Source organism: Cricetulus griseus, chromosome 6 (genome assembly GCF_003668045.3).
Source record: "Cricetulus griseus strain 17A/GY chromosome 6, alternate assembly CriGri-PICRH-1.0, whole genome shotgun sequence".
Lineage (NCBI taxonomy): Eukaryota > Metazoa > Chordata > Mammalia > Rodentia > Cricetidae > Cricetulus > Cricetulus griseus.
Window position 1 is genome coordinate 119,507,140 of NC_048599.1, and position 15,517 is coordinate 119,522,656.

Sequence of the window (15,517 nt, forward strand, 5' to 3'; positions counted from 1 at the left end):
GGTTAAATATAGAATAAGGTACTATAAGGGAGGATTGCAATGCCATAGGAAGGGGAAGTAGAACAGACAGTGAGTGATGGATATGGGTGTACTGGGACAAGAGGATCAAATGACAGAGGGAGGGAAGCAGGGAAAACATGAGGAGAAACAGCTAAAACCAAAGGCCATTGGATGGGTTCTATAAGAATCTAGTACAATAGGTTGCTGCAGTTAGTACAACCTTCCAACAGTTCAGAGAAGCTGTAAAGGAGATGTGGATGGGTGAACTACTGGATCACAGACACAGACACACAGGAACTTTATCAGAGGGTCAAAACTTAATTCTTCATTTTATTTTTCTTCTGGTTGTTCCTATTCTATTTTTTCTCTGTTCTGTTCTTCCTCCTTTATATTTCCCTTTCTTCCTCATTTTATTTTTCCCTTACTGACTATGTACTCCAGCAAAATCTTTCAAGTGATATAAAAATTACAATGTGGTTACATTCTATTTTTCAAGTGAATGATCATAATGAATACAGGTGAAAACAAGATGTTTCTCATTTCCCTTACACAATTAAACATTTTCCATATTATTTTTCCTTACATTATTAAACATTTCACATATAACAGATGAAAAACAAATTATTTCTAAAGGCTACCATACATTTTTATCTAAGGAACTTCTTATAGATTAAAAATGTGTAAGCAAGCAAGGTATTTTTCTCAGCTGTTTCTCTTACTGTCAGGCTGCATTTTGTGGTTAAAAAGAAAGGATCAATCATTTTATTATTTATCTCAAAAGATAATATAAAATCTTAAAAGCATCACATTTCTAAACTTTTATCCATGTAAAACACTGTCATCTTTACACCCTCAAGGTGCGTATCAATTCATCAGAAGTTTTTTTGTTTTACTTAAACCATATCTTGTAGTTGAATTGAGAAATGTGTACAAGGAATTAATCATTGCCTTAGATCTCCAACCTCTTCTAGCAAGGTATATTATCCAGCAATAACCAGGCTGCCATTGTTTTTGTTCCCTGACCTCAACAATCCCTTGATCAACTATTAAAGTGTGCATTTCTATACTTTATATTGTTCCCCAAGATTTTTTTCTCCAAGCCACTAACAAAATCATGTTTACATAACTTTACTAAAAATCTACATGTCTGAATTCTTTCTAAGTGAGTGGTTGAATCATCAGTCTTCCCCAACAACAATACTTGGGAAAAGACAATCACAATTATTGAAAGTGCCAATATCATTGACCAGTGAGGGGCTAGAAACTCTTAATAATTTTCATACAACTCATAGATGATGAGGGATGTGGTGACCACAAGTGCAACAAGCAGTGCTATACTCAACAGTAGCATGAGGTTCTCAGGGCATGTAGTCATTGGGGCTCTACATCCCCAAGGCTCACTTGGCATAGCTTTGCTGTTTGCCAAGCCATATCTTATGAGTTCCCGTGATGGCTGCTATTCCACTTACAAGATCACTGACAGTATGCTTTCTATAATAATAGGGAAGACACAACAGAAGTTCTCTCAGGACCAAATGAAACCTCAAGTTCTGGGATTGAGCTACATCTAATTGAGGTGTTGGCAAAATGGCTGTGTGAGAACTCTCAAATAACCCAGGTTATTGTCAAGGCAATTGGTTGTTCTCATATACTGATGATAAGGCACTATTGTGGAAGGCAATACCTACTCAACTCCGTGAATAGAGGAAAGTCAAGATGGTACCTACTTAGATACTTTGTCCCTCCTGTCTAGTGTTCATGTTTCAAGAACCAAAGAAGAAAGCTAAACACTATCTCAGCTATAAGCCCTTGTATCTACAATGGTGACATGTATGGAAGAAGTGCTAGTGTATTAGTGACACAAATCTTGTGGGACCAACCAACCAAGATCTGATTTGATTTAAGGCCCACTCCATGAAATGGAACCAATCACTGACACTGCATGGGTGGCTAAGAATCTAAGACTAGATAGTCAAGAAACCCAGGGGAAAACCAAATACTACTGTTGTTCTGAAGGAAATTAGCAACAAATGACTTCTTATGAAACTGCAATACTCACAGATCTGTGCCTAGATCATCCATTACCAGAGAAGCTTCCCCCTGCAGTAAATGGGAACAAATGCAAAGACCTACAGCTGGATAATATGCAAAGTCTGAGAAACGATGGAATACTCACTACTATTCCTTCTCCTCAGGGCTAAGGGACCCCATGGCAGATAAGTGGAATGATTCTGAGAGTCAGGGTGGATGAAGGATATGAAGCAAACACAGTAGGACCGATACATACATGAAGTCACAGAGACTCGGGTAACATGAACAGGGACTGTATAGGTTTGGGCCTGATGTTGTCTCAGTGCTGAGAGAAAAGTGGACACATGCCCATATTCACAAGTCTGTGCCATCTATGAATGATAACTACTCTCAAATGAAAATTATTTTTCTCCACAGAATCTCACTTAGTATACAAACCATTCTTAAGATCAAGCCAAAACAAAACAAAGTCAGTGCTCTGTTGGGACTCTTATTTTTTTTTTAGCCTTGCATTTCCTTTCTGTACATATTATGGTTTCCAGATTTGGGATTTCTATGTGTTTTGGTTTGTGTATCTCTGTGTCAAAATGTGTTTCTAGAGATATTTTTGGCTTGTTTTCATATCTTTGTTTTTTCCTATTCTTGTTTATGTGTGTTTACTTAACTAATTATATATATATATATATATATATATATATATATATATAGTAGTAATTATTTAAGATGCCTACTTGTATCCTAATATTAATGAAAGGGTGTGGAGTTGGGCAGATAGTTATGGTGTTGTGTACCTGTAATCACAGCACTCTGGATGTGAAGGCACATCCTAGAGGTCAAGGCCAGCCTAGGCTATATAGTAAACTAAAGGCCAGTCTGTGTTCAAAAATTGAACACAGAATCAACATCAGATAGAAATGGAAGAGACAGTATCAAACCTACTGTATGAAGCCCATATTATTCAGATGTTAAACTCAACAAAGATACAAGAAACAAGGCTAGCTACACACACATTTCCTTGATGAACATAAAGGGAACATTCTCAATAAGAATTTTGCAAAACTACCTCAAGAATACATTCACATTAAGAATGTCATATACCATGATCAAGTTGGCTTAATTTGGGAATGTGAGAATGGTTAAATGTAATCAATCAAATAATAAATATAAAACAGCACATTAGACTTAAAACAACTTACATTTTAATAAATGGATGAATGATCTCTACAATGAAAATGATATGAGGCAATGGAAATACTTCCAATGCTTATGGATTAGCAGAATATATGTTGTGATAGCACATTTATTACCCCAAAATCTAGACATTCAACAAAATAGTCATCAAAATTCCAGTGATATCCTTTAGAGAATTACTTAAAGCAATATTGTAATTCATATGGAGGCACCAGAGACTATAGATAAATGATATGATTTTTAGTAGAAACAGCAACAAAAGAAGCATCACAATTGTAGTATGAAGCTATAGTAATAAAAGTATCATAGCAAAATAATTACAACAGCCATATAAATCAATACAATAAAATACAGAAAGACCCATACTATAGTGATGAAATCTCAGGCAAAGTTGTCAAAAACATACATTGGAGAAGAGATAGGGTCTTCAACAAGCTGCCAGCAAAACTGGATTTACATATGTGGAAAAAATGAAATTATGACCATATTTCTTAATCTGTACAAAATCAATTAAAATTGATTAGAGACTTTAATTAAGTCTTAAAACTGGCTAAGGTCTTCAAAATAATGCATGCCACCACCACGACCTTTCTGAAAGGGCCTCTAGCAGCACAGAAAAAATATACAAAATTGACAAGTAGGTTTCCATTAAGTCAAAAAATAATTGGACTAATGATATGGTTTTGTTTGTTAAAGCACTTGCTGCCAAGGCTATTTCTACAAATTGACACCTGACCTAAAGTACATGGTGTCGCATGTGCTCCTTATATAAATTATTCTGGTAGTTAAAACAAATCTATACACTCAGCAGAATCAAAAGAATCGACACAATGTGAGAAAAATATATTTGCTGATTTTTCTTCTTGCAGTAATTAATATCTAGAAATATGCAAGAATTAAACACCAACAAACAAAGTATACAGTTAAGAATGGGTTAATGAAAGCCAGGTGTTGGTGGCGCACGCCTTTAATCCTAGCACTCGGGAGGCAGAGGCAGGCGGATCTCTGTGAGTTCAAAGCCAGCCTGGTCTCCAGAGAGAGTGCCAGAATAGGCTCCAAATCTACACAGAGGAAAAAACAAAACAAAAAAAGAATGGGTTAATAAGCAGAGCCCCTACAGGAATACAAATAGCCATTTAAATATTTGAAAGTCCTCAACATTTTATTTGATACAGCTATCAGATAAAAGCAAGCTAACCTTTATTAAGATTCCATATTATCCCAATTATAATGACTGTTTTCTGTGAGAAAGAGGAGCATTTATACACTGATGGTAGAAATAGAAGTTTGATTGTTTGAAAGAAAATGGGCTGCACAGGGAGTTTCACTATTAGAAGGTGTGACTTTGTTGGAGAAAGTGTGTCATGGTGGGAATAAGCTTTGAGGTCTCATATGTGTTCAAGTAATAACCAGTGTCTCAGTTGACTTCCTTTTGACTGCAAGACGTAGAAATCTCAGCTACCTCTCCAGCACTATGTCTGCCTGTACTCCATCAGGTCTCACCATGATGACAATGGACTGAAACTCTGCAACTGTAACCCACCACCTCAAATAAATGTTTTCCTTTATAAGATTTACCATGGTCTTTGTGTCACTTGCCAGCAATAAAAACCCTAAGACAAGAACATGTGTTGTCATGGAAGTGAATATGGTGATTCACCAAAATATTTTGAAAAGTAGATTGACCCTATAATCTAGGTAAAGTGCTCTTGGGTATAAATTCAAATGAGTCCATGTCACTATTCCAAAGAGATCCCTGTGGAAGTGTGATTACTGCTGCACTATTCACAATAGCTAGGATGTAAAACCAGTTAGAACTACTCTCAAGGCCCAAATCACCTGGGGCACATCCTGCTCCCCATCCCCACTCACCAAAGTCCTGGACACCTGGGACCAGCCTCCCCACACCACAAACCATCATCCTTGGCATCTGAAACCATTAGAGCCTTGGCCACACTCACCAGGAGAGTTGAGTGTCTGGATCCCTGACTGGAGGATGCTACTCTCTATGACCAAATCACCTTAGGTTTGCCCCATGCCACAGCATCACCCAGTGAAGCCACAGAGACCTGGGAGTAGACTCTCTGCACACCAAAACTTCCTGCACAGCATCTGTACCCTCTGGAGCCCTGGCTCTGACTTCACCAGGAAGAGCCCAAGAGCTAAATTAGTCTCTAGCAGTATAACAGACCCTCCTGTACCTGTATTAAAAGTGACCACCTAAGCCACCTGTACCCACTGAAGAAAGAGATGGGTGGACAACTGTGTAAGAATGAAAAACTCTAACAGGGAACTTCTACAGCTAATAAACATATTCAGCAAAGTGGCAGGATACAAGATTAACTCAAAAGAAAAAATAAACTGTAATCCTGCTATATACAGATGATAAATGGGCTGAGAAAGAAATCAGAGAAACATCACCCTTTACAATTCCCACAAACAACATAAAATATCTTCAGGTAATTCTAACCAAACAGGTGAAAGACCTGTTTAGCAAGAACTTTTAATCTTAAATAAAGAAATTAAAGAAGATACCAGAAATGGAAAGATCTCTCATGTTCTTCAATAGGTAGGATTAACATGTAAAAATGGAAATCTTGCCAAAAGCAACCTATAGATTCTATGCAATCCCCATCAAAATCCCAAAACAAGTCTTCACAGACCTTGAAAGAACAATATTCAACCTTATATAGAAAAATAAACAGGATAACCAAAACAACCCTGGACAATAAGGGAACTTCTGGAGACATCACCATCCTTGACTTCAAGCTCTATTATAGAGCTATAGTCCTGAAAATAGCTTGGTATTGGCATAAAAATAGACAGGTCGACCACTAGAATTGAATGGAAAACACTGATAGTAACCTACACACTTACAAACACATGATTTTTGACAAAGATATATAGTGGAAAAAAGAAAGCATCTTCAACACATGGGTGCTAGCATAACTGGATGCTGACATGTAGAAAATTACAGATAGATCCATATCTATCACCATGCACAAAACTTAAGTCCAAATGGATCAAAGACCTGAACATAAATCCAGCTACACTGAACCTCATAGAAGAGGAAGTGGGAAGTACCCTTGAATACATTGGCACTGGAGACCACTTCCTCAATGTAACACCGGTAGCAGATACTGAGATCAACAATTAACAAATGGGACCTCCTGAAACTGAGAAACTTTTGTAAGGCAAAGGACACAGCTAAAAAGTCAAAAGAGCAGCCTACAGAATGGGAATGTATCTTCACCAACCCCACATCTGACAGAGGGTTGATCTGTAAAATATACAAAGAACTCAAAAAGCTAGTCAGCAAAAAACCAAATAAGCCAATTTAAAAATGGGTGAAGATATAAACAGAATTTTCAAAAGAAGAATCTAACATTGTCCAAATGCCCTTAAGAAATTGCTGAGCATTTTTAGCCATCGGGGAATTGCAAATCAAAACAGCTCAGAGACACCATCTTATACCTGTCAAAATGGCTAATGACATGTTAAAACGCTAATGAAAGCATATCCGGGAAAGGATTTGGAGTAAAGGGAACACTTATCCATTGCTGGTGAGTTTACAAGCTTGCACAGTCCTTTGGAAATCAATATGGCAGTTTCTCAGAAAATTGGAAATCAATGTACCTCAAGACCCAGTAATACCACTCTGGAACACATACCCAAAGAATGCACACTCATACAACAAGGACTTTGTTCAACTATATTCATAGCAGCATTATTTGCAATATCCAGAACCTGTAAGCACCCTAGATGCCCCTCAACTGAGGAATGGGTAAAGAAAATATGTGGCATATTCACAGTGGAGTACTACTCAGCAGTAAAATCAGGACATCTTGACATTCACAGGCAAATAGGTGGAACTAGAAGAAACCATCCTGAGTGAAATAATCCAGACACAGAAATACAAACATAGTATGTACTTACTTATAAGTGGATATTAGACATAACTCAAAGGATAACCAACCTATGGTCCACAACACCAGAGAAGCCAGGAAACAAGGAAGTCCCTAAGAGAGACATATATTGACATCCACCACTGAGAAGGGAAAATAGTGTATATCTCCTGAGTAAATTGAGAGCCTTGGCAGAGGGGGAGGGTAGTAGGAGAGTGGGGAGGGGAGAAAGGGAGGAGAACATGAGGGATCAGGTAGGTCAAGTTGAGAGAAGAGCAGAGAGGGAAAGCAAGGAAAAAGATACCTTGATAGAGGGAGCCATTATGAGGTTTTCGAGAAACCCAGCACTACAGAAATTCCCAGGAATTCACAAAGATGACCCTAAGGAATAATCTAAGCAACAGTAGAGAGGGTACCTTAACTGCCTTTCCCTATAATCAGAATGATGACTACCTCAAATGCCAACATAGAACCTTCATCAAGTAATTGATGTAAGCAGATGCAGAGATCCATAGCTAAATACTAAAACAAACTCCCAGAATCTAGTGTAGAAAAGGAGGAGTGATAAAATGAGCAAGGGAGTTAAGTCTGTGCTGTGGAAACCCACAGAAATAGCTGATCCAAGCAAGTAGGAGTTCACTGACTCCTGACTAATTGTTGGGGAACCTGAATAAGATCAATCTAGGCCCCTGAATGTGGGTGACAGTAGGGGGACTTGGACATTTTATGGAGTTGCTGGAAATGAAACCAGCATTTATCCCTAGTTCATGAACTGGCTTTTTGGTGCCTATTGCCTGTGGAGGGATTCCTTGTTCATCAAAGATACAATGGGGAGTGCCTTGGTCCTGCCCTAAATGATGTGATACACTTTAATGATTCCTCATTGAAGGCCTCACCCTCTCTGAGGAGCAGATGGTTGGTGGAATGGGGAGATGGTGGGGGTAGTGTGAGGAATGGAGGGAGAGACAACTGGGATTTGTGTGTAAAATAATAATGTTTAAAAAGAATTAAATTTTAAAAAGAAAGAAAAGAAATCCAGTTGCAGGGTTACCAATAGAATAATTGCTAAAGAAAATGTGCTACATCTGTACAATGGAAATTTTATTTATCTGTAATAGGGAATGAAAATATGTTATTTGAAGGAAAGTGGAATTGAAGATCATTATGAGCAGCAGAAAATTTCAAGCTCAATATCAAATACTGTAGATTTTCTCTTATATGTGGTACGTAATTTAAATTTATATGTGCCTTCTACATGCATGTGAGTTTAAGACATGAATTAGCATGGTACCTACTAATGGTGGAAAGAACTCTAAAAAGGAGAGGACAGGGGGAACCAAAATTACAAGGGAATATAAAAATTATGAAACAGCAGAATGATTTGGTACAGGGATTGTACTAGACAGAGTAGGAGAGTGGTAGGAAAGGCCAGTGGGCATGAACATAAGAGCAGAGAATAATGGCTAAAATGTAAATAATTAAAAATATCATAGCAAACTCCATTATTTTGCACAATGACTGAAAATTATTATAAAGTTGTGTAAGTTCAATAATCAAAATTCTTGAGAAGAGGTGTAGATAACTAATCCTTATCAGAAAAAAAAAAACACCTTGTTTTACAAAATGCAGCTGAAGAAAGACACCATGGGGCTCACTCCTGTAATATCAACACATGAGATGTAGGCAGGAAGACAGGATCTCTAGGTCACCCTCAGCTGTATAAGAAGCTCATGGCCAGACTGGGCTACATGAGAACTCTGAAAAGCAAACCAATAAGCAATTCCATGGGAATACAAATGAAGTAAAATATTTTGGTTTGTTATGACTTTTGTGTAAAAGCAGGATGGAGAGTATGAATATTTCCATTGGCAGGAGGCAACTTGTAAAAATTCATAAGTAGATAACTATAAAAATTTGATGTTCTCATAGCAACATAAAAGTATAAAACATAAAACATAAATACAGAAAGGAGAACTCAGAATAACATCCTAAAATATGCTCTCTTCCTAAAGTAAGGAACTGGAAAATTTAAGGACGTTTTTATTAAATAACTTAGAAATGCTGAGTTTTATAAAAGCAAAAATCATCATAATATAATATCATATGTGGTTTAACTTTTTTATACCATTCAGTTTTTAGAATAAAAGAGAAACTTCTGTTAACTAAAGGATTCAGGGATCTTTCTCTTAGTTTTGGCATAAGCCTCTTGATGTTGCATTGTTTTTTAAGTTTTTAAATTATTTTTGTATTTATAATATAAGTACATTTCCCCGCTTTTCCTCTCTCCATGCCTTGTCATATGTCTCCCCTTGCTCTTTGAAATTCATGCCCTTTCTTCTTTAAATGTTATTACATATATTTTTGATTTTTGTGTATGCGTGTATTATGTATATTTATTTTTGTATATACATATATATAGTATACACATTTATTTCTAAGTGTGTTAATACAACATGCCCAGTCTGAATAATAACATTAGAAAATACATTATTTTAGGGCTTATCCTACTTGGTTATATAATACCAACTGTTTTCCAATTGGACATATTGGAAGGGAGATATTTGAGAATATACTTAGACATAATGGTCACAGTAAGGTCACCATGCCAGAATGAAATGTATGTTCTGGTAGACCATGTTTCCTTAGTTGGATTATAAATCATGTGTTTTTAGAAAAAAAATCAAATGAAATAATTTTCTTTACTTTGTAAGAAATCAAACATCAAACACTTAGTTGATAATTGATATGTATTTCTTTGTAGATTAAAAGTTCTGAAATAAGTGTACATGTATATTTATGAACACTACTAAGTACTTTTGTAAATACAACTATACTGGTTTGGTTTCTAGTTTGTCATTAGGTTTATAATGCAGAGATGGTAGACTACCAGGAGATTTTGTAAAGTTTTTTTTTTAACTCTCATTTTTTCTTAAATTGTTTTTATGTTATTTTCAATAAGTCCCCTTTTTCCAAATAAAATAATTTGGAAGCTTGATATTAAGCATCGTATTAGAACTGAAACATGGAAACACATCAATTAGGATCATAATATTTTTGTTTTGTTTTTCAGGGAGACAGTTTCTTTTCACAATTTTTTAGTGTATCATGCAAACTCTCTGTGAAGCATGCTCCCACATTCGAGGGAACTCATTTTCTTATTGATTTACAGTACCAAAGTCAGCATGTATCACTGTACAGGATGCTGACACATGCTGGACACAACAGCTATTGCCACCTCAATTCACTTTGCCCACAAATGTTGCCCCTGACACAGAACTTTTTGCTGTTGTCCCCATCAACTCCTGTGGACAGCTTATTTACTGATGACCTGCTATCTCAGAATCAGTGTTGTGACTATAGTTCCCAGGAAAATAAATGTAGCTTCGTAAAGTGACTATGCATGAGGGCTGCTACAGTATCGAGACTCACAAACAAGTGGGCTCTTGGTGTCTCTCCTGGAGAAACTTTTCAATGCTAAGAAGAAAGTAAGATTTTTCCTTATTCTCTAGTATGTCTCTGATAATGAATTGCACTGCCACTCTGGAAATTCATTCTAGATTTCTATCTGCTCCAGTTCTGACTCCTAGACTCAAAATTTTATTGAAACTCAAAAACTCTTGGAAGTTCTTACACACATTGCAGTTATCAAAACAAATACAGAATGATCACCATGGGGGAAACACTGATGTTGTAGAAATGTTATTTTCTTAATTAGTTAATAGCAGAGTAAAGCACAGGCATTTATATGCATCGGGATAAAATGAGATGTTCAAGTATACTGACCGCCCTCATTTAACATAGGCTTATTTTAAGTTTTGCCTTTTTTATGTAATCCTGTGTTATTTTCTTACAATACTTGGAACAATGAGATAGGTATAATTAGTTGTATTGGAATGCCCATTCATCTATTATCAACAAGTGAACCAGGGCAGACACTGTTGGTTTTAAAAGTAACCCTCCTCTCCCACCCCCAAGTAAGGAGCTGAAAACAAAAGACTGTGTACCTGGTTACCTCCCATGCCATGACAGTTGAATATACCCACTTTTTCATTTTCTTTGCGGCCCATGTTGTCTAGGCATTGATTAGTTTCAACATTTCGTATCTGAAGAGAATAAAACAAAAATGAGAGGGTCAAACAATTTCAAATACTTAAGCCATAAACACATTTTGTTACTTGTAAATTACTGATCTGATTGTTGAATAAATAGTACACATTTGTAAGGAAATTCCCTCAGGAATGTGTTTTAAATTTACCTCATTTTTTTCTCCTTATGATTAGTCTTAATTCTAAACTCTTCCTAGTTTGAATTGAAAAAAAAAAATGTTGGGTTTTTTTTTGTTTGTTTGTTTGTTTGTTTTTTCTGAGACAGGGTTTCTCTGTGGTTTTGGAGGCTGTCCTGGAACTACTTTATAAACCAGACTGGCTTCAAAGTCACAGAAATCTGTTTGCCTCTGCCTGCTGAGTGCTGGGATTAAAGGTGTGCACCCCCAATGACCGGCTTAAAATGTTCGCTTTGAAATTAACATTTAATCAAGCAATAAATAAATAATTCAAAGTCTTTTAACTAAGTAAATGGTTCTTAAACTCCTAGAATCACATATAAAAATGACAGGAAATTTTATTTGTAATTGAGTTTATATTTTTATATTCCAATATGTTCTATCTTGACAAATAATAAGAATTAATTACATTGCTTTTTTTCTGTGACTAAGAGAGATTTGTACACTTTTTTTTATTCCAAATTCTAAACTTAATAGAGAGTTTTAATTCTAAAAAACAGTTACAAGTTCAATGCTGTTTCATATTGCAAATTCCACAAAAGTAGAATAAACTGCAAGGTGTAGACATAGGTTATTGCAATATAATCAAACATTGCATTAATTGCATAATTACCATAAAGTTAATAGTCATTTGAGATGCTTTAAAGTAAAAAGTCATGTCTTTATAATAAAGATGCTAAAATGCTTAAGTTAACCTTAACTTGTTATAACAGTAGCAAGGGGAAGAATACCTGTGTTAAATAAAGTATTTTTAAATCATTTTTCTTATTCATCACCCAAGTACATATTTACATTTATCTACCCTGACTCTGAAAATTCTGTACATTCTGAAATTACCTAGGTATTGTTTTTTACATGGCTATCATGCATTGTCTACTAAATGAGAGATATTTAATATAATTTTATAGAAGACAGAGGAAATGTATATAATTCAATTTCCAATTTTGTTCTTTTTTGAATGATTTTGTTTTTATTCGAAAGAAAATTATTTTACATGTCAATCACAGGTCCCTCTCCCTCCCCTCCTCTCCCCCCCCCCATAACATCCTACTCATCCCATACACTTTCTGCTCCCAAGGAAGGGTGAGGACTTCCATAGGGGTCTAAAAATTCTGTCATATTCTTTGGGACAGGGCCTAGGCCAACCCCCTTGTGTCTAGGCTCAGGGAGCATCCCTCCATGTGGGATGGGCTCCCAAAGTCCATTCCTATGGTATTTATAAGTACTGATCCACTATAAGAGGCCCCATAGATTTCCAAGGTCTCCCTCACTGACACCCACATTCAGGGAGTCTATATCAGTCCCATGCCAGTTTTGCAGCTATCTCTCTGGGGACCAAGAGTTTCCCTTTGTTCAGGTCAGCTGTTTCTGTAGGTTTCACCAGTCTGGTATGGACCCCTTTGCTCATCAGTCGTCCTCTGCATCTGGATTTCAGTTCAGTTCAAGGTTTAACTGTGGGCATCTGCTTCTACTTCCACCAGCTTCTGAATGAAGGCTATACAATGGCATATGAATTAGTCATCAATCTCATTATCAGGAGAGGGGACTTAAAGTAGCCTTTCCTCTCTTGCTTAGATTGTAAGTTGGTATCATCTTTGTAGATCTACAGATGTTTCCCTAGTGCCTGATTTCTCTTTAAACTTATGTCTTCCTCTATTATATTATCTCTTATCTTGCTCTCTTCTGTTCTTCCCCCAACTCCATCTCCCTGTTTCATCATGTCTTCCTCACCCCTCCACTTCTCCCTTTCTAATTCTCCTAGTTCCCTCCCACCTTCTCCTGTTCTCCCAATTTTCTCAGGAGATCTTCTCCCTTTCCCCTTCTCTCTTATGGTCCTCCTTGTTTACCCGCCTCTCCACAGCCTGGGATGCAAGCTGACAATCCTTTACTGTGTGTCTAAAATCCACAGATGACTGAGTATATACAATGCCTGTCTTTTTGTAACTGGGTTACCTTGCTCAGAATGGTTTCTTCGAGTCCATCCATTTGCCTGCAAATTTCAAGATTCCATTGCCTTTTTTTTTTTTTCCGGCTGAGTAGTACTCCATTGTGTAAATGTACCACATTTTCTCTATCCATTCCTCAGTTAAGGGGCATCTAGGTTGCTTCCAGGTTCTGGCTATTACAAATAATGCTGCTATGAACATATCTCAACAGATGCCCTTGTTGTATGAATGTGCTTCTTTTGGGTATATGCCTAAGAATGGAATTGCTGGATCTTGTGGTAGACTGATTCCCATTTTCTTGAGAAATCACCATACAGATTTCCAAAGTGGCTGTACAAGTTGGCACTCCAACCAGCAGTGGAGAAGTATTCTCCTTTCTCCCCAATCTCTCCAGCATAAACTGTCATTGTTTTTGTTTGTTTGTTTGTTTGTTTGTTTTGGGTTTTTTGTTTTTGTTTTTGTTTTTGCCATTCTGACAGGTGTAAGATGGTATCTTCAGAGTTGTTTTGATTTGCAATTCCCTGATGGCTAAGGATGTTGAAAACTTTCTTATGTCTCTTTCATCCATTTTAGATTCCTCTATTGAGAATTGTCTATTTATTTCTGTATGTCACTTTTTAATTGGATTATTTGGTGTTTTGGAGACTAGATTCTTGAGTTCTTTGTAAGCTTTGGAGATCAGCCCTCTGTCAGTTTTGGGGTTGGTAAATATCTTTTCCCAATATGTGGGCTGTTGTTTTGTCTTGTTGACAGTCCTTTGCCTTACAGAAGCCTCTCAGTTTCAGGAGGTCCCTTTTATTAATTGTGGATCTCAGTGTCTGTGCTATTGGTGTTATGTTCAGGAAGGGGTCTCGTGTACCAATTCGTTCAAGGGTATTTCCTAATTTCTCTTCTAATAAGTTCATTGTGGCTGGGTTTATGTTGAGGTCTTTGATCCATTTGGACTTAAGTTTTGTGCATGGTGATAGACATGGATCTATTTGCAATTTTCAACATGCCAGCATCCAGTTATGCCAGCACCATTTGTTGAAGATGCTTTCTTTATAACATTGTAGAGCTTTGGCTTCTTTGTCAAAAATCATGTGTTCAAAGTTGTGCTGGTTGATATCAGGCATTTCAACTAGATTCCATTGGTCTACCTGTCTATTTTTGTGCCAATACCAAGCTGTTTTCAGGACTATAGCTCTATAGTAGAGCTTGAAATCAGGGATGGTGATGTCTCCGGAAGTTCTTTTATTGTACATGGTTATTTTGGCTATCCTGGGTCTTTTGTTTTTCCATATAAAGTTGAGAATTGTTTTTTTTCAAGTGATTGCATTGAATCTGTAGATTGCTTTTGGCAAGATTGCCATTTTTACTATGTTGGTCCTATCTACCCAAGAACATGGAAGATCCTTCCATTTAGTGGTATCTTCTTTAATTTCTTTCTTTAAAGACTCAAAATATTATTAAACAGTTCTTCCATGGTATCGCAAAAATCATTTGAATAGCAGTAAGTCCTCAGTGATGAAATATGAAAATTTTTTATCACACTAGGTACAATTTGGAAGCGGCTAAATTCTCATGCCCTCTTTTAATAGGTGGAAATTTACTTCGGAATTATAGACACTTTCATCAATCTGAGCAGCCACCCAATGGATAGGGCAGACCTCACTGTGATTATTATGCTGAAAGCATTTTGGCTTCAAGAAGTACACCCAAATAGTGGTACACAGTTGGATTATATTTTCAAGCTGATTTACGTTGTTTGAAACTGAGCCCAAAAAGCAGATCATTTTCAAGATCAACACATGCACAATAAGTAAGAAGGTAAAAATTGATAGAATGTATAGTAAATAGGCCTGTGTGAAATTCACATAGTCCAATAAATCATACAATAGGTTGTTGAGTTATAACATCATACCACTTTTTAACTTGTGATTAAAGGTAGAACTTTACGGGTTCATGGCACTTGAACAGATAGAAGATAAAAGTTACAGTGTTATATGTAAAGTCATTTGTAAGGCTTTGTATCTCTGTCTGACAATAAACATCTCAAAGCATTTCTTCCCCAATGTAGAACCTGACAGAATTTTAGAGGAGCATTAAATAAAAATTTGACATTTGATTCTGATAAATTAAGTACAGAATTTTAAAACATCTCTAAGTTTTGGACTGGACAA

The 15,517-nt window shown here is 36.5% G+C and overlaps 1 protein-coding gene across 3 annotated transcripts in view; it reads right to left on the minus strand.

The window, feature by feature from the left end:
• The window catches only part of Galnt13 (polypeptide N-acetylgalactosaminyltransferase 13), a 635,093-nt gene that overhangs the window by 47,968 nt on the left and 571,608 nt on the right, over nucleotides 1-15,517 (minus strand). For all 3 annotated transcript variants that reach the window (XM_027420412.2, XM_035446586.1, XM_027420413.2), the window contains one exon: nucleotides 11,132-11,230. In XM_027420412.2, the coding sequence (XP_027276213.1) occupies nucleotides 11,132-11,230 (99 nt within the window). The remainder of the gene's footprint in view (nucleotides 1-11,131; nucleotides 11,231-15,517) is intronic.